This window comes from Odontomachus brunneus, unplaced genomic scaffold (genome assembly GCF_010583005.1).
Source record: "Odontomachus brunneus isolate Ranch 3 - 2012 unplaced genomic scaffold, Obru_v1 Obru_scaffold_043, whole genome shotgun sequence".
Taxonomy (NCBI): domain Eukaryota; kingdom Metazoa; phylum Arthropoda; class Insecta; order Hymenoptera; family Formicidae; genus Odontomachus; species Odontomachus brunneus.
The window spans coordinates 687,536-710,761 of record NW_022639493.1 but is presented as its reverse complement, the minus strand read 5'-3'; the positions used below and the strand labels follow the sequence as shown (position 1 = coordinate 710,761).

The following is a 23,226-nucleotide window of genomic DNA, read 5'->3' as shown; positions in this document are numbered from 1 at the left end:
GAGGTGACTAACTTTTAAGGAGGCTACGGGGGGACAGAGCAGCGTTCTTTGACTCTACTTTCACATAATCGACAGAACATTTGATTCGGCGCGTACACGTGCGACAAGTGGCAATCAAATTTCAAGATAACGCAACCAGCTCAAGTAGTAACTAGTCAGCTTAAAAACTAGTAGCTAGGCTAGTACAGATTAAAGTTTTTAACTCGGTGCTGGCTGATTACTCATTTAAGTACAGAAATATGACCTAACTGTTGTTCAGTCATTACATATAAAATATGACAGAGTAAATGGCGCTATTTAAGAAAAAAATATATTCTAACTACTACATTACCACACTAGCATTTAAAAAAAGTTGATAGCAAGTCAATATCGAGATTGCATTTAATTTCATAAAAATCTCAAGAAATCAGATTAGAACGTTACATTACGGTCTACTAGTGATATTAGATACAAATTTACTATCTCGTGATGGGACATTTACGAGATTCAATTTCCACTGAGAAAACTTTGACTAAACCGTCGCCAGGGTTATGAAGAACGCAGGATCGCTCGTTGCGATTGACAACGATTGGCCATCGCGATTGCAGGATCCACGACGAGGACGGTCGAGATTTAATCGTAGTCTCGATGCATTTGCTCTCTAGCTCGTGTCGCGAGGACGCGTTCGTGCGTTTACGAACGCACACGAGCGAGAGAGCGAACATGTGCGTTAGGTGTACACCCGCCCGCCTGCCCGCCCGCACACGTCACATTAGGCTCATTTTCCACACGCGGTTTTACACGCACAGCAATTACAATAATAACAGGCCTCCGCGCCTCGTTCCGCGGCCGCGCGACCGGCCGGTGCTCGCTTACGCTCCGCGGACTCTCCGCACACTCGTTTTGTAAAATTGATTTAACATATTCATTAGCCTATGCAAATCGACGACGCGTCGCGACTCGGCTCCTGTCTCTCCCGCTTTTATTAGTTATTAATCCCTTCGCGCGAAAACCCGCTCTCGGTTAAGCACTCTAATTTATCCGACGTCGTGGTGTGTCATTTTCACGTACGAATACTACATTTATCCTTACTACAATCTGCGCGAATAAGTCGCCTCCGTTTATCGCGCTGTATCCATCGGATTTCTTGAAAAGAAAAACTTGAGCAGTAAGCAAATCGATCACTTGATTATTCTGCCAGAGTAAAGATTTTCCCCATGATCCTCTGATCAGGTTGATCTTAATCAATTATCTAGTTCGTGCATCAAGGTGATGTCTTCGATGATAAGTGTCTGTGATGAGTCATGTCACGTAGTGTGACAATTAGAAATAAGGATAATTAATAATTGGAATCTTAATAATAATTAGAACCTAATTACATCATCTTATATAAAGTAGAGACTGTTTGGGTGGAATCAACCTGATCAGAGGATCATGTGATAAATTTCTGATCGGGTCTTCACAGTCCAAGAATAATCGATTGTGATTGGTCTATTTTCTTACCGTTTACGTTTTTCTGTTACTCTTCTCGCATTCTTCTCGGGGCCTCGTTGAGGGTCGCCATCCGAGTAAAAACGGGGTTCCCGAAAGCGAGTCTGCTTACGGGGCGAAGGGTCGCGCGATCGGCTCCGTTACATGGGCGTCAGGCTCGTATCTCGCGAGAGATGTCGGATCTTATTGAACTTACGAGCCTATGAAACGCGCGGAATCTTCTCCGCGTTCCACGCGCGTTCCGTTTGCTGGCGGCGGCAACGACGCAGCCGAGAGAACGAGAGAGAATAATCGTTCCTAATGGAGGGATCAGGGCCGATAGCGATGACGAGCGAACGGCGCTCACGAAGGGCCCATCGCGTGTTTCGGCCAGATCGATGCGGGGCCGCCGCGCCGCGGGTTAATCCACTGATAAGTACTCGTTCGCTCACGGCCGTTCATTAAATCGCGGCGGAAGGGGTTCGCAAACGGCGACATCTCGGCAAACGTAACAAACGACGTGAAAAGAACGTACTAATCTTCGAATAAGAGAGAGAGAGAGAGAGAGAAAGCATACGATACTCGCGTACTCGCGCGTATTCGCGTGCCAAAGCGATCAAATTCAGCAATGCGACGGCGCTCTTACGCGTTTCCTGCCGTGCAGGGATTTATTAATTTTAGCGCGCTAGGTGCGAGAACGACGCGGAACGGCTCGTCCATATGGCCGCGCAAGCCGGACGTGTACGCGTCGAAATCATTACGTCGACAGAGCGTGCCATTAAATCGTCATTACCCCGTCGGCGCGGCCCGCCGTTTACACGGCGAGTCGTGCGCGTGCATCTTTTCGGTAACGACCGCACCCGTTGCTGTTGTCGTCGTCGTTGTTGTTGCGAGGCCGCGGGCCGAAACGAGCTCTGTGAAACGGCCGGTTGAATGCCGGACTCGAGCTGTTACGCTTTGATAGAGGTGTGAATGCACGAAAAAAGAATAGGGGAAAAGGAAGAATAGGAGCGAGAGACTGACGTGTCGTAATGACCGACGAGTGCATGCGCTCTCTTTTTCTCTCTGCCTCGCCCGCTCTCTCCCCCCCCCCTCTTCCTCCCCCTCTCTGTCTCTCTCGGCGGCACTATAACGCGATGTCATTTAGTCGGAATAACGTGGATCGATAGAGCGCGCCGACGTGGGTGTATCATCATTTGAATAAAACGGCGGCGGGACATCGACGATTTCGGGCGACCGGTTGAGACTTCGTTCCGCTGAAGCGGCTATTCACCTTGACATTTTTATCTGGCTCATACGACGTGGATCGCGGCTCGATTCACACCGGCGTTTTTCCTCCTCGGCTGCGGTTTCGCGTTGTTGCTGCGAATCCTCGAGCGCGCGAGCTCTCTCCGGATTGCGCGCAGATTCGCCATGCGAGTTCGCAAAAAAGCATATCCGCTCGTGCGTAACAATCGGAATTATGCATACGCGCTCTCCGACGGCAAAAACAATTATTCAAAGCCGAGTTTTTATGAAAGCGCCGCGGCTAATCCGCTTCTCGTTATCGCACGCGCGCGAAGCGGCGCATTTGCATCATCGACTTTCGAGCCGCTGGAATATTCCGTCGCAATGACCTGCGAGAGCAGCCGATGGCTCGCTCGCCCGTACGTCGCGTACGCGGAATATCCCCGCGCACCGGCGCAAACGGGTTGACAAAAAGCGCCGGGGGAATACTGCCGTGTCACACAGCCCGCCGCCGCGCGCGCGCGTCGCCTCTATACCGCGCCGTGACACCCGCGGGGCTGTTATTCCGTTGTAGAAAAAAGAGCTAACAAATCCTCCAAGATATGCATACGCAAACACGTTGTCCACCCTCATCGTAGTCATCGTATGCACCGGTTAAAAAAAAAGGACACGCGAGGCAAACCGCAAACGATCTACTACTCCTCGAGCGTGTACGCGCTCGTGCGCGCACGCATGCACACACACACACACACACACAAAGCGCGCCACACATATGCGTTACGTAATCCAACCGTCACGCTCTGACGCTATCCTAAATTGACCGATGTGTACACACATGTCGATACGTGTGTGTACCGATCCAACCTCTTTTCATGATCGGACAGTTGGGGAAAAAAGAACTTCGCGTTAATTTGGCACCGTCCGTTCTCCACGAACGAATGAATGAACAAACGGACGCGCGCACGCACGCGTCTTTTATCGCCTGTCACGGAATTTCGGCGCGACATTTCCGGATCTGTTTTGTGTATTTCGTGAGACAACTGACAACAACTGCGTGTGTCGCGCAGTATAAGCGCCGGGCGTTCACTTGGGTAAGCAACGGGCGTGTCCCGAAATTATAGAGCGAAGCGAGGAGCCGCGGCGAGAGGAGGGAACGCGGCTCATTGTATCATTAGGTACTGATTTGCCGTAAGAGCTACTCGTAATTCGCTTCGCCTCGCCTCGCCTTCGTGGCCGGCAGCGTTTTCAGCCCGAGTCATAAACACCGGCCGGCCTTTCGCGCGGAATTAGGAAGGAAGAATAAAAAAGCGAAGGCGCGCCGCGCGGAAGCTGAATGGACGACGTGGAGAGCAACGGCGATGGCGTTTTCTTCCTCTCTCTCTCTCTCTCTCTCTCTCTCTCTCTCTCTCTCTCTTTCTAAACGCAGAATTGAATTCGTGCGCGTATCGCGCACCTTGCTGTACGTCTAATGCAATACCGCGATTATAAACCATTCTGGGCTACTGAGCGTGCGTGCCTGCGAACACTTAACGTCGAAACTTCCAGAGGGAGGGAGAGAAGGAGAGAGAGAGAGAGAGAGACGATGGTGCGAGCACAGACGAGCGGGAGAGGCAACGAGGATAAAAAGGAGAGAAACAGGAAATGACGGTGCGCGCGCTATATTATTAAGATAAAAATCCGCGAAAGAAGAGTTTAACGTCATCGCGTACTTGGTACAAATGATGGCCTCGGGAGTAAAAAGTAAACGACTGACATGACGATATGTTTTCCTCGTGAATAATTTCGATTCGACGACGACCGCTATTGGCCGCGCAAGCATGTTACGTATGCGTAACGAGACGTCGAACAATTTTTTTTCTCCGATCTGAAATCAACCTTCTTTTTTCTTTCTCTCCAGCGACATCGAGAAACCCACGTGTGTTCCAAAGTCCGCGATGGGCAATTTCAGTAACAATGTGTGCACATTACAACATCACACGCCCGCCTCGTCATCAATTCCACGTGTCGTCCTCGCGCTTTCGTAACGCGCGAAGCCGGCTGCAGCGCCAAGTAATTATCTCCCGGCAATCTGCGCGTTTATGACATAAATTTTCATTATTCCGGCGGGAGTGATTTATCGCAACGTTGAGACGCGAACCGCCCACATGGTTCGCCCTTTTTCGTCGCCGGTGCGCCCGCCGTTGTGATCGGCACTGCCGTCATGCGTATCGTCTCCGCTTCTTTTAATGGAACGCATTTCCGTGCGGCCGCGCCGCGGCGCGCACACTCGCTGGCCAAGTCGGCGAAAAAATATTCTCGGGCCGCGGTAATGAGAGGGAATGTTAAAACGCCCGCAGTGCCGGACCACTTAGCGGCGAGAAATTACGAAACGCGATTCGGCTAAGTGAGGAATGCTCCGTGCGTGGATCTGATTGTCCCCCTTCTCGCCCTGTTCGTCCCGTCCTCCAGTCTCTCGCTATCATCACGTTATATCATTCGATATTAAAGTAACATCAACGGAGCGCACGTATGGCGACTTAACGCGAATCTCCGATACGGCACATTTTTAATGATATAATAACACGGAGAGAGCGCTCTACGCGCCGGCATTCCGCAACTTTCTTGCGGCACGCTCGTGTAATTTCAATGCTATCTCGAAACTGGGACAACCGGTATCATTCCTCGACTCGCACAGAGGACGGCAATAAGAACGGCGTTACGTTGAGACGCGACATATTCGTCCGAACACCTCCGGATCTCTCGCCAAACGACATCAGTCTCCGTGTCTCCATGTCTCCGACATCTTATCTCAACCGTGGCCTCGACTTGTTGATCTCTTCATGGATATAGATAATCTTTCAACTTTTTATCTTTTTTTGTCTTTCTTTTTCCCTTCTTCTCTCTCTCTCTCTCTTTCAAATCACGGCGATCTCTCTCGGACGCTTAGAGTAAGCTGCAAGCAACGCGCCGCGTCGCGCGGATCACAGCCCGAGCAGATGTTTCCACTCGCGCGCCATGCGCTCCGTACTCTCTTCCTGGGCGGGTGTATTTAATCAGGACCTATATCCAAGAGGTCGTAAACGTGTTTCCCGTTGGTGGCGAAAGGTCCGAGGCATGCTGCGGCGACGGCGGCATCGACGGTGGTGGTGACGGCCACTCCAGGTGTTAGACCGGGAGTCTGCGACGAACGCGGCGAGAAACTTTCGGGAGTCGCTCGAGCCTTCAGACGGCGTTCAATAACCGGAAGTACATTACTCGTCGCATCCGCCTAACCGTCTCTAACGCGTCCCCCAATTCCGCCGTCGACTCGCCTCGTTATGGCAGATGCCCTCTTCGTCTAACTCGCGACCGACCTCTACTCTCCCCGTTCCCCTTTGCCCGTCCTCCTCATCTCGCGTTTCTCTCTCTCTCTCTCTCTCTCTCTCTCTCTCTCTCTCTCTCACTCTCGCTCGCTCGCTCGCTCGCTAGCTCTTTCTCGCTGTCCTCTCACCAGGTTACGCTTATCTACATATTGTTGTATGTCATATACGCAGCGAGACGATGCGTGCATGCATGCGTGCGTCTGCTCGTTTACGCACATTGTACGCGGCTGTATGCGTGCACGCAAGAGAGAAAGCAGACAATTCGCCGCGATCGGCGTATTCCGGAATTAATCTGCCGTCCTTCGTCACCACGCGCGACTGATTCGCATCAGAGATACACCGCCGACGCTCGCTCACTCGCTCTCTCGCGCGCATTTTACGGCCTTTTATCGCAATTAGACGCCACGTTATTTGCCAAGCAAAGAACATTATCCAATAAAAAAATCTCGCAGTGGCGCGGCGCTCCGCGTCGCGATCGCACGCAACGCGAATTAGCGGCGTATCGCAATAATTGTGGCACAACGGAAACCACGTTTCACTTACGTTTTTATTTACGAGACCTTTTCGCGGCCGTATCGCGACGGGGTATTAACGATTTGTACTGGTGTGTGCATGTATGTGTGGTACGCGCGAGGTGAAATTTGCATCCGACAGAATTTTACTCACAATCCCTTTTCACCTATTTCCCATGAGAAGAATTAGCACTCCACATTGTAATTAACGTTGCAACAATACATACTTGGCGAGACGCGTTTGATGAAACTCCGCTCGTCACCCGTTCTTTGAAAACCACCGCGTATTCGGCCAATTTATCCGCGTAAGTAGTGGTAGCGTACGTCGGTAACTCGCACGCGACCCCCGGCCGTTGAATATCTGCTTATCGAAAATGTCGTCGCTCGACATTCGCGAGGAACGACTATACGCGTAATACCAGCCGATCGTGTATATATGTGCCTCAGAGTCCCGAGGCTGAAAACGAAATCTCAATGGCCGATCATCGGCGTTCCCCTTTTTCCTGCCCGGGCGCGCTCGTAAACGCCCGGAGCTCCGAGTTAGGAGGCAATGGCTCTTATTCCCTCGGATATTGTTATGTGCCTATACACGGAGACATGGAGATACCGGATTCACCGATCGGGGACGATCGACCGTCGCAGATCCCCGGACGATAATCGTGCTCGCGCAAACGCCGGCGGAACTTCCTCGTCTTCGCGATGACGTCCGCCTACCTTCGTGAACCTATTGACTATCCGCGCAAACCGGAACGACGCGAAATAATATGCGACAATGTATATATGTTATGGGAAAGGTCATAAAGTTCATGGCGGGAAATAATTTTCTCGAGAGTGCCACACAATTAAGTGCCAGAAATCAAGATTCAGTCAGTAAAGTACGCTAAACGGAAATGCCGTCACGCGTCATCTCGCGACATATCACGCTCAGAAATGACGTTGCGAGTGTTGATCGCAGTTCTCCCGGGGGAGCGATTAATCTTCCTTGGCTAAAATCGTAGCCGCGTCCAGGAAGTGGTCCCCCTTCCGACCGCGGCACGTGGTGGAAAGATTGGACGTCTCTCTTTCTCTCTCACCGTGACGACGGAGAGGAAACCACCACGTGGGTTCGCGTAGTTGTAAACACGGAGCAGCTTCCTGCCCGGGTGCTTCGGTTGCGGGGTTCGGGTTGGATACACATTTAATTAGAGTCACGTCGGACCATAAACATAATCGTAATATGATAATTATATGGCGTCGGGGTAGACCCTGGCCCCGCCGTGCTCTACGCTCTCGCAAGGAGGGAGAGCATTAATGGGCGATGCTTGGGCGCGCCGGCCCACGACCTACCGTGCACGACTAGAAGAATGATCTAGAAGAGCGGCAAGAAGCGTAAAAGGCTTCCTGTTAAATGCGATCTCAGCGCGAAAGATTGTCCCGCGACGTCGGAAGGAGAGTCGCACTCTCTCGACACGTTCATCTTCGCTCCTTCTGCTCCGCACGACCTTTGGCGCCCTTACTTTATCAGGCTAGCAATTAAGATATAGCTGGATCGTCATTTTAGCCTGTGCGCCGCGCGTCCTCCTCGGGTTTTACGGCCATTGTTTACATGCTATTCGTAATTCTTTAGTGGGCATTCGGAGGAGAGGTGGACACGAGACAACGTCGCGGATTACGATCTTTGAGATTTCCGCAGGAGAGCCAAAGAGAAAGGGAGAAAACGCGCGTATCCCCCGCGGAAAATAATGACTGGTGATCGCGAGATAGTGGAGCGGCCATCGGGAAAACTGGCTTGCTCTCGCTCTCGTGTTTCGCTATGCCGCTCTCGCAAGAGATCTCGTTCGGATCTCATTCGGGAAATGGCGAGGATCGCTTTTCGAACGAGAGATTACCGGTGCCGAGTTTCTCTCGCTCGTCGTTCTATGTTCGTGAATGTCTAACCCGAGTCGAACTTTTGCTTCTACATCAATCCTGCAAGAGGTTCGTCCAACTTGAAGGATCAATGAAGAATCTCGAGATGTAATACTGCACGGAGAGAATCTTGTAGTAGAAACGATTATAGAGTTTTGTAATCACGCGAGAAATAGATCGAAATTCTGCAGTAATTGTGACTATCTTTTCATTCAATATGTGCTATTAAGAAACTTGCTGATCTGTTCCTGTGCTGCTAGAAACACAGAAGAGTAAAATTGAAGAGTATTTATTTGAGAAAAACTAGAATATCCTCTCCACGTATATTTAAGCTATTGTTTTACCTTGATATGCAGATGATTGTTTACTGCTATTTTCTGCTTGTTGAAGCTTGAAGAAACACTTGTTAAAAAATTATTTAACGTTCGCTTATCTCAACATATTCCTAGTAAAATTTTACTATTAGATTGTGGATATGGAACGACCGCAATTCGACAATGAGGATTTGGGATTCAGTGTTCACTTTAATATTTTCAAACAAGATAGTCTAGAGACGTAGGACGCCATTAAAATCACTTCTTGACTCCGCGGAAAAAATGTCAGAAAAATTAAACGCACGAATACAACTGGCGAAGTGTAGCTATATTCAAACGAAATTTATACAGATAAGCAGACGTTAAATTATTTAATAAGGATTAATGTGTGAGTAGAACAACATACGTTAATCTCATCTCTTTCTAATTTTTCTTTCTTTTTATGGAAGTTTCGATGAGATTTGTAGCTCTTAAAAGAGCTGAGATATAAAGCTGGGAAAGCAAAAGTAATAGTTACCTGTCCAATAATGCTTTTCATCACAAGAGACTTAACTATAGGTTCGGTATAATAACAAACGCCAAACAAAACAGAAACAAAGAAGACGTTGACTGATGTCAACAAGATCACGGCCAAAGGAGCATTATTAGACGTGAAAATCAGCACTGGCGAAATTTACATTATATTCCAAGGCCGGCATTCATGAAGTCGTGAATTATTTAACATCTTTGATTGAGAACATAAACAATTACAGATTCATATTCATGAGCCGTCACTCGGCTGTTTGAGTCAATGTTTCATGAAGTAATGTAATAAACCAGCTTCAGATTGACAAATAATCAGAGATGCATGGAAGTTACAATCATACACTTGGTTGTCAATGATAATAGACTATAAATGCCGGCCTAGGTTTCGACTCGGGTATCTTTCTATTTCGTTCGTCAAAGATTAAAAAAGAAAAAGTATAATGAATGATTTGGCATACCTTGAAAACATATGATACTCGCTGTCCGCGTCTCGAAGTTCTACGTCCCCCGTCCTGACTTTCCGACTCAGCATCCTGGCTGCTCCGTCGTGTCACTGACACTGACATTGACACTGACACTCGCGCACGATTCAATCCAAGACACACATGTTAAATAACGCGATGCCGACGAGAGGCTGATAAACAATATCTCAAAGTACTGATAAAATAGTTTAATCACGTGATGGATGATGGATAATACACCAACGCACGTAGTCCGTGGTATTCGTGTCGCTCGCTAGCCCGAGGTTGAATGGAAAGATTCGGAAAAGTCCGCGGGGCACGTGTGTGAATTTAACCGCCTTGGAGGACGCGAATGTTTTGATTGTGCGGATGAGCAATAGATAACCGACACCGGCACACATAGCTCGTGATGTGCGCGTCGCTCGCCAGCCGAGACTGAATGAAAGATTCGGAAAAGGCCGCACACTTCGCCGCCTTGGAGGTTGCGAATGTTTTGATTGCGTGGTCATCCGTGTTCATTGATGAGCGACGGTTGGGGATGTGTTTACACTTCGTGCTGATTGTTGTGGTACTCTCGCGCGTCGCGCACTTTTTTCTGTAACCGAGCGTTGCGTTACATTTTAAGCAAAATATTAGAAGCGCCTAAGAAAAATATCGAAAAAACAAAATGCGACTGAGGAGAGCAGCGCGATAAAGACAGATAAAACGAAATGTATTGAAGACGCGTATTAGTAGTCATTACTTGTGTGAAACTTTTTTGTCGCGTGTGAGATATTTAGATTGGAAGTTAGAGCTGGATTTTGAGTGTTTTATTTGAATCATACGATAAACGTGATACTGTATTTGTAATCGTGATTACAAGTGCCTGAAGAGCTCGCATCCAACTTTGAATTCAGATCTGAGTATATCTCAGCTAAGACAAATTTCCGATTCAATAACTATTGATATACGAGCCTAAGGTTGTTATATTCGAAACATATCACTTCTTGACCGCTACTTTGGGCGATTTTCTCGCACAAGTACGCGAGTTCGTTTCTTATTTGCAGTATGGAAGCGCCCTTACGCCCTCGCGGCTCAGTCGTTGCACGCGTAAATAAATATACACAGACACGGCTCTTGGTGCCTGCGGTCAACGCGGCGTATAATAATAGCGTGGCGTGCGAAAGAGCGCGTTGCGTTGCGTGTTCCGAGTGACAGACGTAAGGACAGGAGGTGAGCGAGCAACAACCCCCTCACTCCCCTTCCGACACTCCTCTTTTAAAAAGCATTTTCTCCTAACGACCGTGGCTGCTTTCTGCCCGTGGCGGTCGGGCCCTCCTTCCTTCCTTCCGACGAAAACGTTACGGAAGTTTGCGGATTGCGTTAGCCACAAAAAGATACTCGTGCGTTCTCTCCTCGTTTACGATTGAAAGCGCGCGATTCGGCACTCGGCCCATCTCGGCGAGGTATCCCACGATTTTTCTCGTACGGTTAAACAGCCGCTGAGAATTTCCTGGAGCACCACACCGCCGCGGAACCGCGGAACCGCGGATTTGGATTTTATTTCTCGATCCTCCTCCTTTTCTTCCTTCTCCTCTTCTCTCTCTTTCTCTCTCTCTTTCTCTCTCTCTCTCTCTCTCTCTCTCTCTCTCTCTCTCTCTCTCTTTTCTCCTTTTCACGATATCGACGTTGGCGCGAATGAAAAAGCCGGCAATTAATAATCGCGGCGGCTCTTGTCTTCGCTCGCGGAAGTTGACGTTGTCGCCTCTTAAAGGCGCCAATTTGCGCGCGAATCGAGGGTGAGGTATATCGTTCGCGCGTCGATCTATTCACAAGTGACGGCGTTGTGTGGTCAACGTCGACCGCTCGGACAGTTCTGGACCGACTCTCTTCTTCCTGTATGCCGGCAGAATAGAAACAGCGCCTCTCGAACTCGAGCGTTTGATTGCGCGCGCGTTATTATTAGCGAGCTCTCCTCCAACGGCCGCCACCGCCGCCGTTGCCGCCGCGTCTCATTATACGACGTGTTTTGCGCCGCGCCGCGACGGTATAACGAACCGTACGGGCGTGTATAATGATCGATTGCCGATGCGTATCTCGGGGCGTGTTCCTGCTTCGCCCTGCATTGTGTTTGCCTTCTATGTATAAACTAACACGCAACAATTAATAACACCGCAACAATTAATTATGACGGCGACTGTTATGAGACGTCGATCTCCCGCACTTTTTTCACAACTTCTCTCTCTCTCTCTCTCTCTCTCTCTCTTTCTCGCTCGCTCGCTCGCTCGCTCGCTCTCTGTTCTCTGCGCATCGCAAAGTGCATAAATTCGCGAGCCACGTCGGTACATTTCAGAGATGGAACTGAGTAGTGAGAATACTTTATGCGCGGGATGGATTATTTATTTGACGCTCGTGGATATCGGGAAGGAGTCCTCCGACCGCAGATATGCACCCTTTCGCAGCGATTCGTGACCGCTCATCCCCAATGCCGCGTTCATCGTCGCCCTCTTGAGGAGCGTCGCGCGAATTCACCGCGACGGGGGATCTCCGCGCGACATGGCCCCTGTATTTTTCAACACACGTGGGACTCACGTAGGGACACCGTGCACGATGTTCCCGCGTATCCTTGACAGAAAGGGACCATCCTTGACATGAGCGTGAGCGACGATAAGAAGGGGAGCGGCGATAGGTCGCTCGAAGTTGGGCTTTCGCGGAAATTTGCATCGCGCTCTCGCGGTGACGATCTCGTTAAATATGGATGCACCTTACGGACATGGATCCATATTTTCCTTTCTTCTCTCCCTTGTCATTTTCTTTCCGAGAAAAAGGACACGGTCGTGATGGCGGCTGTCAAGTATCTGCACGGGGTGTAAGTAAAGTAACACACTCGACAAGTCGAGTGACAGACGGCGTACGCGTGTCATGGGGGTTTCCAGTTTGCCTTATCGCACCTTTGGATCGAACCCACCCTCATTAGAGGGAACGAGGACGAAGGGCGATCGCCGGGCTCATGGTCGCCGTGTTGTACAAAAAATATGAGTATTAGCCTGGATTACGTGCGCGTTCTCTCTTTTTCTCCCGGCACGACGCGTTCCTCGAGACTCGTTTCTCGAGACTCGGCATATCGACGACCTCCAAGTTCCGCGAGTTCGAGGAAGAGCAAACATCGCTCGGATCTTATTTTCAGGCCGCGCTACCCTAGATCCGTCCGTCCGTGCGTTCGATCACGGCGGCCACTCGCGGCGATCGTGTGGATCGGATGCCACGTTCTCTCGGGCTCCTGGCTAACGTTACTGTCGAGGCGAAGCGTCTCCACGGTGAAACGTTTCGGTGAGTTTCAGGTCGAGTACCGTCGCTGTCAATACGTCCCTTCCTCGTTCACGTGCGTGCCGTATGCGTGCCGTAGTCTGTGTGTCACGCGATGCCTGTGCGAACGCGTTAACATATGTGGGCAGAGTGGCCGCTATCAAGGCTTCGTCCGTCCGGTTCATCTCTCTCTTTCTCTCTCTCTCACTCACTCTCTCTTGCTCGTTCTCTCTGTCTCTCTGCCGCGAGCAGTGGTTCTCACGGTTCGTTGACAGCGTTGCATCTCGAAAGCGATAATCGTCGTCGTTATAACGAGAGGTTTAGCGACGCGTTGCCGATTCCACGCCGAGTACCCGCGCGACCGAGCACACACGCTGCGGTATTCACGCTGCGGTGATCAGCTAGTCGAACACGTTTACGCGAGCGACGTGGACACGAGGTGTGCACAGAGAAGGCAGTGTTCCACCAGAGCCAGGCCAATTTACCGAAATGATAAGTTCTGTCGCGGAGGTCCTCGCCGCGGTAACAAACATGGAACGTTAACGACCGGTCTCATTCCTTCGCGCGTCGCTCGCGAACCCTCGATTATTTTTCGCGCTAATGAATGTATATACGTGTATATATATATATATATATATATATATATATATATATATGTATAGGTATACATAGTATACGCACCGCGCAGTGGCTGGGTGTCACTGTCCGCGCTTAATGCGATTGCAGTTCACGATAAGATGCTGCCTCTTGGCAATCGTTAGCGTCGCTTTCGTCCCGTTCGCTTACCCTACTCACACACACACACACGCGCTACCCTCCGCGTGTGTGCGTGCAAATTCGCTCTCGATCTTATTAAAATCCTTCGTCGTGGACGTGCCACCCTTGACCTTGAACACTTGGCTGTCCGAAAGGCAGCGAGCTCTCTTACCTTGTTGGTACCCGCGATCGGTGGATCACTTGTCGACTTAATGTCTTTCTCTCTCTCTCTCTCTTTCTCTCTCTCTCTCTCTCTCTCTCTCTCTCTCTCTCTCTCTCGGCGAGGAGCCGGCGGATGGGAAATTAAACGAGATGAAATGACAACAGTGCCGTTAACACCGTATCGAGCGTGCCACGCGGTTGAGTTCTTTGGCTTCGAAATATTGGTGAGAATAGCGAGCGTGCGTCAGAGCGACGACGAGAAACCGGGAAGAAACGAGGCATAAGAAACGAGGAGGCGGGACGGAGTGCGGCGGCGGCGAAGGAGGATGAGGGGCAGGAGAAGGTTGGCGAGAAGCCGCCTTATCCCGAGGGAGCGGAGGCAACATGGGAAACCAATTAGCCGAGGAACGCCGCCACCGTGCCGCTAGATATGAAGCGAGCTCGATAGTACGGCCGCTGGCCGATGCTGCCGGTTTCGACCATGTCATTGCCGGTACGTTGCCCGCTGTTATCGGCACCCGCGAATCCCGGGCCTTCTCCCTCGACGACATTCAACCCTGTGCCCGGCGAGAGATCGACGACGCGCTGGAATTAAAATCCCATCGAGCGACGTCCGGCCGACGTATCCACCTCTCGAGAGATACCGAGTTAATGCGAGAGAATAATCCTACGTCTCTCTTTCTCTCTCTTTCTCTCTCTTCCTCTTTCTCTCTCTTTCTCTCTTTCTCTTCTTTTCTTTCTTTCTTTCTTTCTTTTTCTTCTGCTTTCTTCTGCTTTCCTTTTCGTGTGGCGTGGTGTCGTAAAGATAAAAATATGTGTTCGGTAACCACGTGAATGAGCTCGAGCTCGATATTTAACGCTTCGACCGCTCTCGGAGCAATTATTCGACGTGAGTCATGCCGGGCGAGTCGTGATATTAAAAGTGACGTTGACACGAATGAGAAATTCTTACGGAAAATATTTAACAGGCGGTGCTGAATAATTCCGCGTTTCTACTCAGGTATGCATACATCTCGGCTTAATCTCACATGTCGTTATATGAAATATATATGCTATGTGTGAAACATGACGAGAGGACGGAAAAGGAGTCTGTAAGAGAGAGAGAGAGAGAGAACGAGTAGTGCGTGATTCTCCACGGTTTCTCGGGTTAATTAGTTTCCAAGCCGCGAGCGCGGAGAGCAAAATAATGGATGATCTCGATTCCGTATACGAGCTCTCCTTACGCGAATCTTCGCGTAACCGAGTTATAAATCTCGCAGATTCGGAGGAGAGCCGAAGGCTCGTCAGCGATCGTCGGCGATCATGGCACGGTGCACCGGCGGTTTTTCGTTGGTCGCGGCGGTTTTTTGAGCTGGACGATCATTTGGGAGTCTAATTTATACGGCGGTTAAATTAAAACGACTGTGGTGGCGGCGACGGTGGAGAACGAGAGGTGGACGCATCTGCAAATCCCCGTCGCGTCGAGCCCAGTCGAAGCGATGGATGGAGAACGGGGGCGCGCGTGCAAGAGAGAGAAAGAGAGAGAAAGAGAGAGTGAGTGAGCGAGAGGGGAAAAGGGAGGAGAGCACGAAAGAACGAAAGGCAGGCGCGCGCATACACAGAGCCGGGAAGTCGAGAGGCTCTTACGTGAAGAGAGGAGGAACAGGGAGGAGTACCCCGAGAAAGAGAGAAGGGACTATATCGTGATTAGGGAGGAATGTTGATTAGATCCATCAGCTGGTCGAGTGCGGGCCCTCCTTCCTCCGCTGGACCTTTTGCCTCTTAAACTCTCCCCCGCGTTCCTCCCCTCGCCTACCCTCCTCTCTCGCGTCTTTCTGACCTAAACTCAACTCCGTTCCCGTAGGCGTGTACAGTTCCTGTTCCCCAAGTCGGTTCATCACGCGCTCGCGCACAGTTTTCTCTTTGTGTGACGGCTCTGGAATTATATTCGCTAAAAATTCCGGATAGCTCTTAAGTCGGGCGGTACGATGAAAATTGCACTGCGTGTGCATATTTCTCGACGCACACGTCACTGTAGAAAGTTCTCTCGTTATCGTGCGTCTTCTTACTTTCTTCTTCTTATTCTTCTTCTTGTTTTATCGCGGTGAAAAACGATATCGCTTGTAAGTACCGACGTGGCCGATGAGATGCCGATGTGAGAACGTGTCTCCTGCTGCCAGCTCTAATCTTTCTCAATAACGTTCTGGAGTTTCTCAAACGCGTAGAACTCGGTGGCTCGTCGCGTATTTCCTTGCTTCGCTCGACGCGGTCGAGAATAATTGCGAGTGTGTTTCGGAAAAATCAATATCGTAAATATCTGCCGTTTAATTTTCGCGTCTCGATATCAAGGGACGGGAAGGGGGGTTGTTTCTACGTTGGCGTGGCCGTGTGTTCTCGATAACGAGCAGGTCGCCGCCAATGGGCAGCGGCCGAAGCGACGGATGCAGTAGGAGTCGTAAAAGCAACAGCACGAATCTGGACTTCGTTTTACTGACACAACGCGCCAAATACCCGGATTCCATATTTATGGCCGGCCCGGCGAACGTCTTCTCTCCTCGTATTGTACCTAACGCGTCGCTCGTGCGTTCACATCCCGTGAAAGGAGACGGACGCTGGCCGGAGCCAAAACAGGCTGCCCGCCGCGCGTCTCCCTGCTGCCGCCTCTCTCGCATCACTTCGCCAGCCATAAATTTGTTTCGTTTATACGACCGTTTTAAAATCATTCCCCAGTCAGGTGTACACCTTGTTAAGGCCTAAACTCGTGGCCATTTAATCGCTCGAATCTTGTGGCTATCGTTAGCGCGGCCTCTAAAGTCCCACCTACGGCGCGTTTTTACTCCTTTACTCCATAAATCCGTTATGAAACAGAATTTACGTCTTTTGACCTGGTGTATGATTGACAGAAGGTTAGATAGGGGAAGACAGAACAGAGAGAGAGAGAGAGAGAGAGAGAGAGAGAGAGAGAGGGGGAATATCCTGGACGAACAGTTGCTCAAGTTACGCGCGATCTCGCCCTCGTTGTTGAACTTGTCGCGCTGTCAGTGAGACGGAAATGACAGCAGCGTTTTCCGACTTTTCCATCGAAGAGGATTGTCTCAGGGAAGCGAGAGAGCGCGTTAAGTCGACCCAGTTTAACTCGTGAGAGAATTTTCCGGACGTCTAGAATTTTACGTCGATAACGCGCGCGAGACCGGTCAACCCGGCGTCGTCGACGTGCCGCTATTCCATTACGAAGGAAATGTAAATATAATTGTGGCGTGCTGACACAACCGTAAGATAATCTGCCGAGCGGAGGCGCTGCCACTGCAATAAATCGTAATTTATGATCCCTATACGCCCGCCGGTATCGCCGAGAAATTCAAGACTACGCGGACAGAGACTTAGGAGCAGGAGGAAGAGAAAGAAAGACTCCTCTCTTTCTATCCTTCGCGATGTTCAAGCTCGCGCTCTGTCTCTTTTCCCCGCCATCATGCTCGTTTCTACCCGCTCCCGCTTCGCCCCGTGGAATGGCCGAGAAAAGACAGAGACTCTCGATCTGGGCTCAGTCGATGAGCATGCTTTACAATGTGGTTGCCTTGCCTTCATAATCTATCGCTGTCTCTGTCCGGTCAGCGTCGGCAACTGGAATATAGTTCTCTTTCCTCCTTACCTATCTCTCTCTTTCTCTTTCTTTCTCTCTTTCGCTCGCTCGCTCGCTCGCCGGGTCCGTTAGTTTTCTCCGTCTTTATCGCACCCGTCCGCCTCGTTTATGTCTTGTTCTCCTAGCCTCCTCCGAGCTCTCGAGCACCAATAAATTAATTGCGGAGATTTACGTATCTCGCCCGTAAACCAGTCAGCGAGACTAATGCCTGGACTCTAATTACATAATTATATGGCATTATGTTACGACGGCCAATTAATACGCGCATACAACGATTCCGAAGTGCGAGTCGCGCGCGCGGCGCGACGAGTAAGTAAGTGAGCAAGTAAGCCGCGTCCTCCTGTGCGATCCTCGCGCGCGCGGAGCAGCGTCACGCTCCAGATCGCCGAATACGCGGGCCGAATACTGCGACGTCGACGCACCTGCGTGCGCGCCCGGCGATCGTGATTTATCGTCCGCGAGGATGACAGTCGACGCACCGCCGGCGATGCTTTATGGCACGAATATCGAGAAGGATTCACACACCGATCGTGTTCGGATCGCGTTCACACGGGGCGACGTGCGTTTCGTCGGAACGTTTCTAACGTTCTAACGTAACGGTGAGGCCACTTCAACGACGATGCGAGAATGCGTCAAGAAGCGGGGACCGCTATTATTCGCTGCCACTCTCTCGCTCCCCGGATTTCGCGGATCGCTCTCTTCGAGGGGCCCTTCGATGACTATTACTTCCTCTCGAGGACGTATTCGCGCGCGCGGTCCAGAAAGGACACTTTTCCCCCCCGCGGGAAGGAAACGTACGGCACAAACGAGCGGGGGTGGAATATGAGATGCGGGCGACTGATTTATTTAAGGGGCAGACCAGACATCCGGTTTGTCGAATTACGCTTTAAGAGTGGCCATGGTAGACGGACTGACAGATACAAACAGAGACAGACGACGGGCCATGCGAGCGAGCGAGAGAGAGAAAGAGAGAGAGAGAGAGAGAGGCAACGACGTGGAACGAGAGCGCGTAGCTCGTCGACCCGTTAACCGTTTATCATTGCATCGACACGAGTCACGCGGTGGACCCTACTGGCCACTTAAAAAACGGCGATTCAGCCTTTAGTAGGAAGTGACGTCAGCTTTGGAGGTACACCGTGAGCGACTGTATCGGCGCGACGTAAATCTCGACGACTCTCTCTTTTTCTTTCATTTCTCCTTTCGTCGAATATATGATCCTAGCTATCGTCGAGCGGGCGACAAGGACTCAGCAGAGACATGAGACCTGACAATCTGACATCTTGCAACAATTATCATCGATCAGATTTCAACTGTAGCATTTTGAATTCCACCTGGACCAGCAAAATATTTCTCCGAGTGTTCGAGAACGAGTCCCATTGAAACGATATCGCCCCACCAATTATTGCGAGCACGATCAGAAGATCATCCGCCTTGACGACTGCGAGATCTCCCTCGTTTTACACCGAGTGCCAGTAGGAAGCGGCCCGGCGACGACCGATGCATTATTAATGTCCCCTTTTACTCGTTACCACTCTCGTATTTACTCCTGCTCGTGCGATCCGCAGGCCCTACGGTTCCTGTGCAAATAGTCATTCAAGTCTCGCGAGCAATCACGCGAATCAAGGAGGAAAAGACTTTTGCACCTAGCCGCACTGTCCATCTTGTATTCGCTCGAGATTTCGCGAGATGAAACAATCTCTCTCGAGATCGCCCTTGACGTAAATTTACTTTTCAAATTTTATTTTTAATGCTTTTTTCATAGTAAAAGACTTTTTATAGTAAAAGAATATTTAAAATACATTTGGGGGGAGGAAGACTGCAGTGTTGATTACTCCTGAAAGCGCCCGATTGGCGGTTCTCTTTCCACTTGACACGAATACTACAGTAATTTGCAATATGCGGTTATATCACGAGGCTATCATTCGCCACCATTGCTTGTATATTCCGTCTGAAATTTTGCCGAACCTCCCGTTCACACGTTGCCTCCTGTGAGTAAATTCACGTTACGCGTCCCTGCAACAGAGCGGATCCTCCAGAGTTGACCGTATAACGATTCCAGGCGAGATACGAGAGCGGGCAATCGAGAGGGAGCGGAGTCAGTACATTATCGCGAAGATGACGCCTATGACAGCATGTGGGAGTAGCTGTCACTCATTGTTGCCTGGCCAGACGTGATATACCCAGACATTTCGCTTCGTGATATCGAGAGATTCGCCCGCTTCAAATTCTTACCCTTCGACCTCGGGACGGGATCAATAAACCGGCACGTGCAAACACACACACACATACACACACACACACACATACACGCGTGCGCGCGACTTTTTTTTTCAGATACAACGTCCCGTAAAAAATACGCCGTCGAAGCGATCGCTAGTTCTCGAGAGGATATCGACGGTGTAGTCACTCGAAGCTGAGGAATTTGATCCGCGGCCGAAAAATAAAACCGACGACCCTGAGGATCAACCCGTTCCGTTCATTCGTTCGTTCGTTCGTTCGTTCGTTCGTTCGTCCGTCGCGCGATCGTTACGAATAATCATTCAATGAGTATCTTCTCTTCGTCCAACCGTCCCGTGGCTATAATAACACTTCGAAGCTTGCCAGTGAGAAGCGGCGAATTGCCTCAGATTAATCTACGGTTTGTTATTCGCGAATCGCCGTCCGATTCACGCCGAGGGAGCCCTGAGTTTATCGAACTCGTTCGCGCGAATCTCCCTTTGCGCTCTTACCGAAAGCTAACCACTCTTCGAGGTAAAATCTGTTATGGTTGCTACAACCACATTCTCCATGGTTAGAAAAGAAATTTATGTCAATTCAGGTTAAATAGACATTACTTGAAAAATTACTGTTGTCTCAAAAATTGTTGCTGTATCCTCATATATAGTTGTCTCAACCGAAAGAATACTTGCTGTCTCTTTCTTTCTTCCTCTCTCTCTCTGTCTCTCTCTTTATTGTGGTCTGCAGAACAAATACTATGAGGAGAAAAATACTTGAAGATTTATATTTGTGAGATATAAACTTTATTTCACAGAAATAATTATTTTGCAGAAAAAATCTTATATCCCACAAATAAATTTTCAAGTATTTTTTCTCAGTATATGGTTGAGAGAACAGTGTTTGGCTACGTCATACAACACAGAGAGTTTCACTCAGACACGTATGGATAGGCGGCAAAGAGAGCCAGTGTACCACTTATAGAGTACTATACTCTTCCCACAACCCACAACCCTTCTGCACGCATGGGCGCGAAATAACATTAACATCTGGTTGCGGCAATCATATTCAGCCAAATGATAATATCTCCTAGCGTTTCCTCCGTGTTTACGCAATTCGATCCGACTCACACTGACGATCTGCAAGACATTTGCTCGTCCCATTCCGCTCGTCGGTCATTGCTTTGCCGAACCGAACACGTACTCGCACTTATGGCCGCCGCCGACGAGCTGACTCGCGAGACAAACTCGCAGTCAATCGCGTTTCGCGGGCGAAAGTAATTCCGCGCGTGTCCCGGCCGATTCGCGGTCTCCGTCTTCGTTTTGTCGCCTCCTCTCTTGCGCGTCTACAGCGGCCTATTCTGCACGAGCGTCATTATCACACGGCTACACCTACAGAATAAACGATCGAATATTTTACGATGGACATTCGTCGCGCGCGCTTCTCCACACTCCCAGCAAGCCCGTTGATTCGTAAGTCGTACGCGTCTCCTTTCCGAGTCGGGACTCCCCCGAACGATTTAGGTATGCCGGCAGCATTTTCGACGAGAGGTACGTGTGCTCCGTCTTTAATCGAGATCGAAATCAGCCGACGCGCCGCAGTCAGTGGTGCGCGTATACCCGGTGTGCAGAGTGTCGCCGATGCAGAAAGCACGTTTCCTTAACAGGATAAATAAGAAACAGGGAGATCGGAGAGTTTAACGCCTGTATGAGATTCCGAGGACGGTTATAGGTAATAACCGGTAATGGGACGTTCTCTTAGTTTACGTGCACGCTATTTTGCGGTAATGCATGAGTGCGCTGCACCGTGTCGTCATAGTTTGGTTGACAATCGCACGTCTCGCATATTCTGCAGCTTCTGCACACTCCGTGCAGAGTTAACGACGCTCCGCGAAAACGCTCCGCGAAAACGCTCCGCGCGTCGTGTGTGTGCGCGTGTGTGTGTATGTGTGTATAAGCACGTCGTTAATCTCAATTCTGTCTTGCTGCAGAAACGCTAAATTGATCGAGGTTTTTTTTTTCTTTAAGACGTATCTCCCCCTTTTCTTTCAGTTACTTATGTAGCGCTTGCGATTGAGAGAAAATGTCTTCTGGGATCGGACACTCTGTATGCGTGTCCACTTACGTGGACGTTTGGAGAAGGATTTCCGACGCACGTTGCCGGGACACACGCGCTTCGCGGGCCCTTTTGCTCGCACGAAGGAGAACTGTCGAAAACGAAAATAATATTCGTGCACGTCCGCCACTGATATCGTCCCGCGAAACTCCCGCTCGCGCTCCGCGAGTTCGTGTTCCCTTCCGAGATTCCTGCGCTCCAACGATCGTCGCGACACGCAATACGCATTGATTAATTCACGAATTTTCTCTTTGACGTTACAGAGGCCACCTTCTTCGTCACTTTCGTATCCGGGCGCGGGTGCTAACGATGATGCACGTAGTCCCGGAAGCGGTGGCACACCTGGACCTCTCAGTCAGCAAGCGCCAGCCAGCCTGGATTCATCAGATCCTGGTAAGTAGCATTATTGCGACGAAAAAAACAAAGATAAATAACATAATAAACCAGCGATTTTACGCTTTGCACGCATATCCGGAAAATGTTACGATTTTTCGACGGGGAACGCGACAGCTTCGTTAATATGATAATTAAGATAAAAGCAACAGTTTTAGGATGCGTGCTTTAATTACTAACTCAAAATTTTACGTGGTTGTTTGCGAAATGATAGAGAGATTTTGCGCTCACTTTGACGAGTTCTATCTACACACAACGAGTATGTCATTAATTGTCAGCTTGTATACATATATATAATTTTTTTTACGTTAAAATATTCCTATTTAAAAACTAAAATAATAAAAATACTCAGGAATAAGTACATGTGTACGGGCATTGGTACTCTTATCTTAAACGTACTCTTGGTACTCTTATCTTCTCTCCTCCGTATATATAATCATCATATCGTGGTCGAAACCAAAATCGTTGATCTAAAAGGAAAAGGATATTCGGGATCAGGAAGAAACTTCACGACACGTGAAGACACGTTAGATTCGCGTCCAAAGGTCGCGCGGAGTCGCGGGAAGGCACACGTGCGCGCAGGTGACAAAGAATTTTCGGATCGATCGGTCGAGGCGGATCGATGGGACCTAAAGTAGGTCTCTGTCTCTGGCTTTCTATCACTCTCGCTCGCTCGCGGGACAAGAAACGCGCGTCCTGAGAGCGACGTCGCGCGGGTGACGATGGCTAGGCGGGCTAATGACAATATCACGCGACGAGCAACGAGTTGATGACAATCAAGACGCGGCTAGCCGGGACCCCACGGAACCTTCTACACGCCCTTCAAATTTTACGAACACGGACGCGAGCGTCTACACCATCAAACTCGCGGCAACGCCACCGTCGAGGCTAATGAGCAGTCCGTCGCAGTGGCGTAGTCGCCGCGAGAATATTATCGTTGCACGGCGTGTTTACACACTATTTCAG

At 49.9% G+C, this 23,226-nt stretch overlaps 1 protein-coding gene across 4 annotated transcripts in view; it reads left to right on the top strand.

Annotated features, from left to right (window-relative positions):
• The window catches only part of LOC116844593 (homeobox protein homothorax), a 550,706-nt gene that overhangs the window by 166,304 nt on the left and 361,176 nt on the right, over positions 1-23,226 (top strand). For all 4 annotated transcript variants that reach the window (XM_032816349.1, XM_032816350.1, XM_032816348.1 and 1 more), the window contains exon 7: positions 22,131-22,260. In XM_032816349.1, the coding sequence (XP_032672240.1) occupies positions 22,131-22,260 (130 nt within the window). The remainder of the gene's footprint in view (positions 1-22,130; positions 22,261-23,226) is intronic.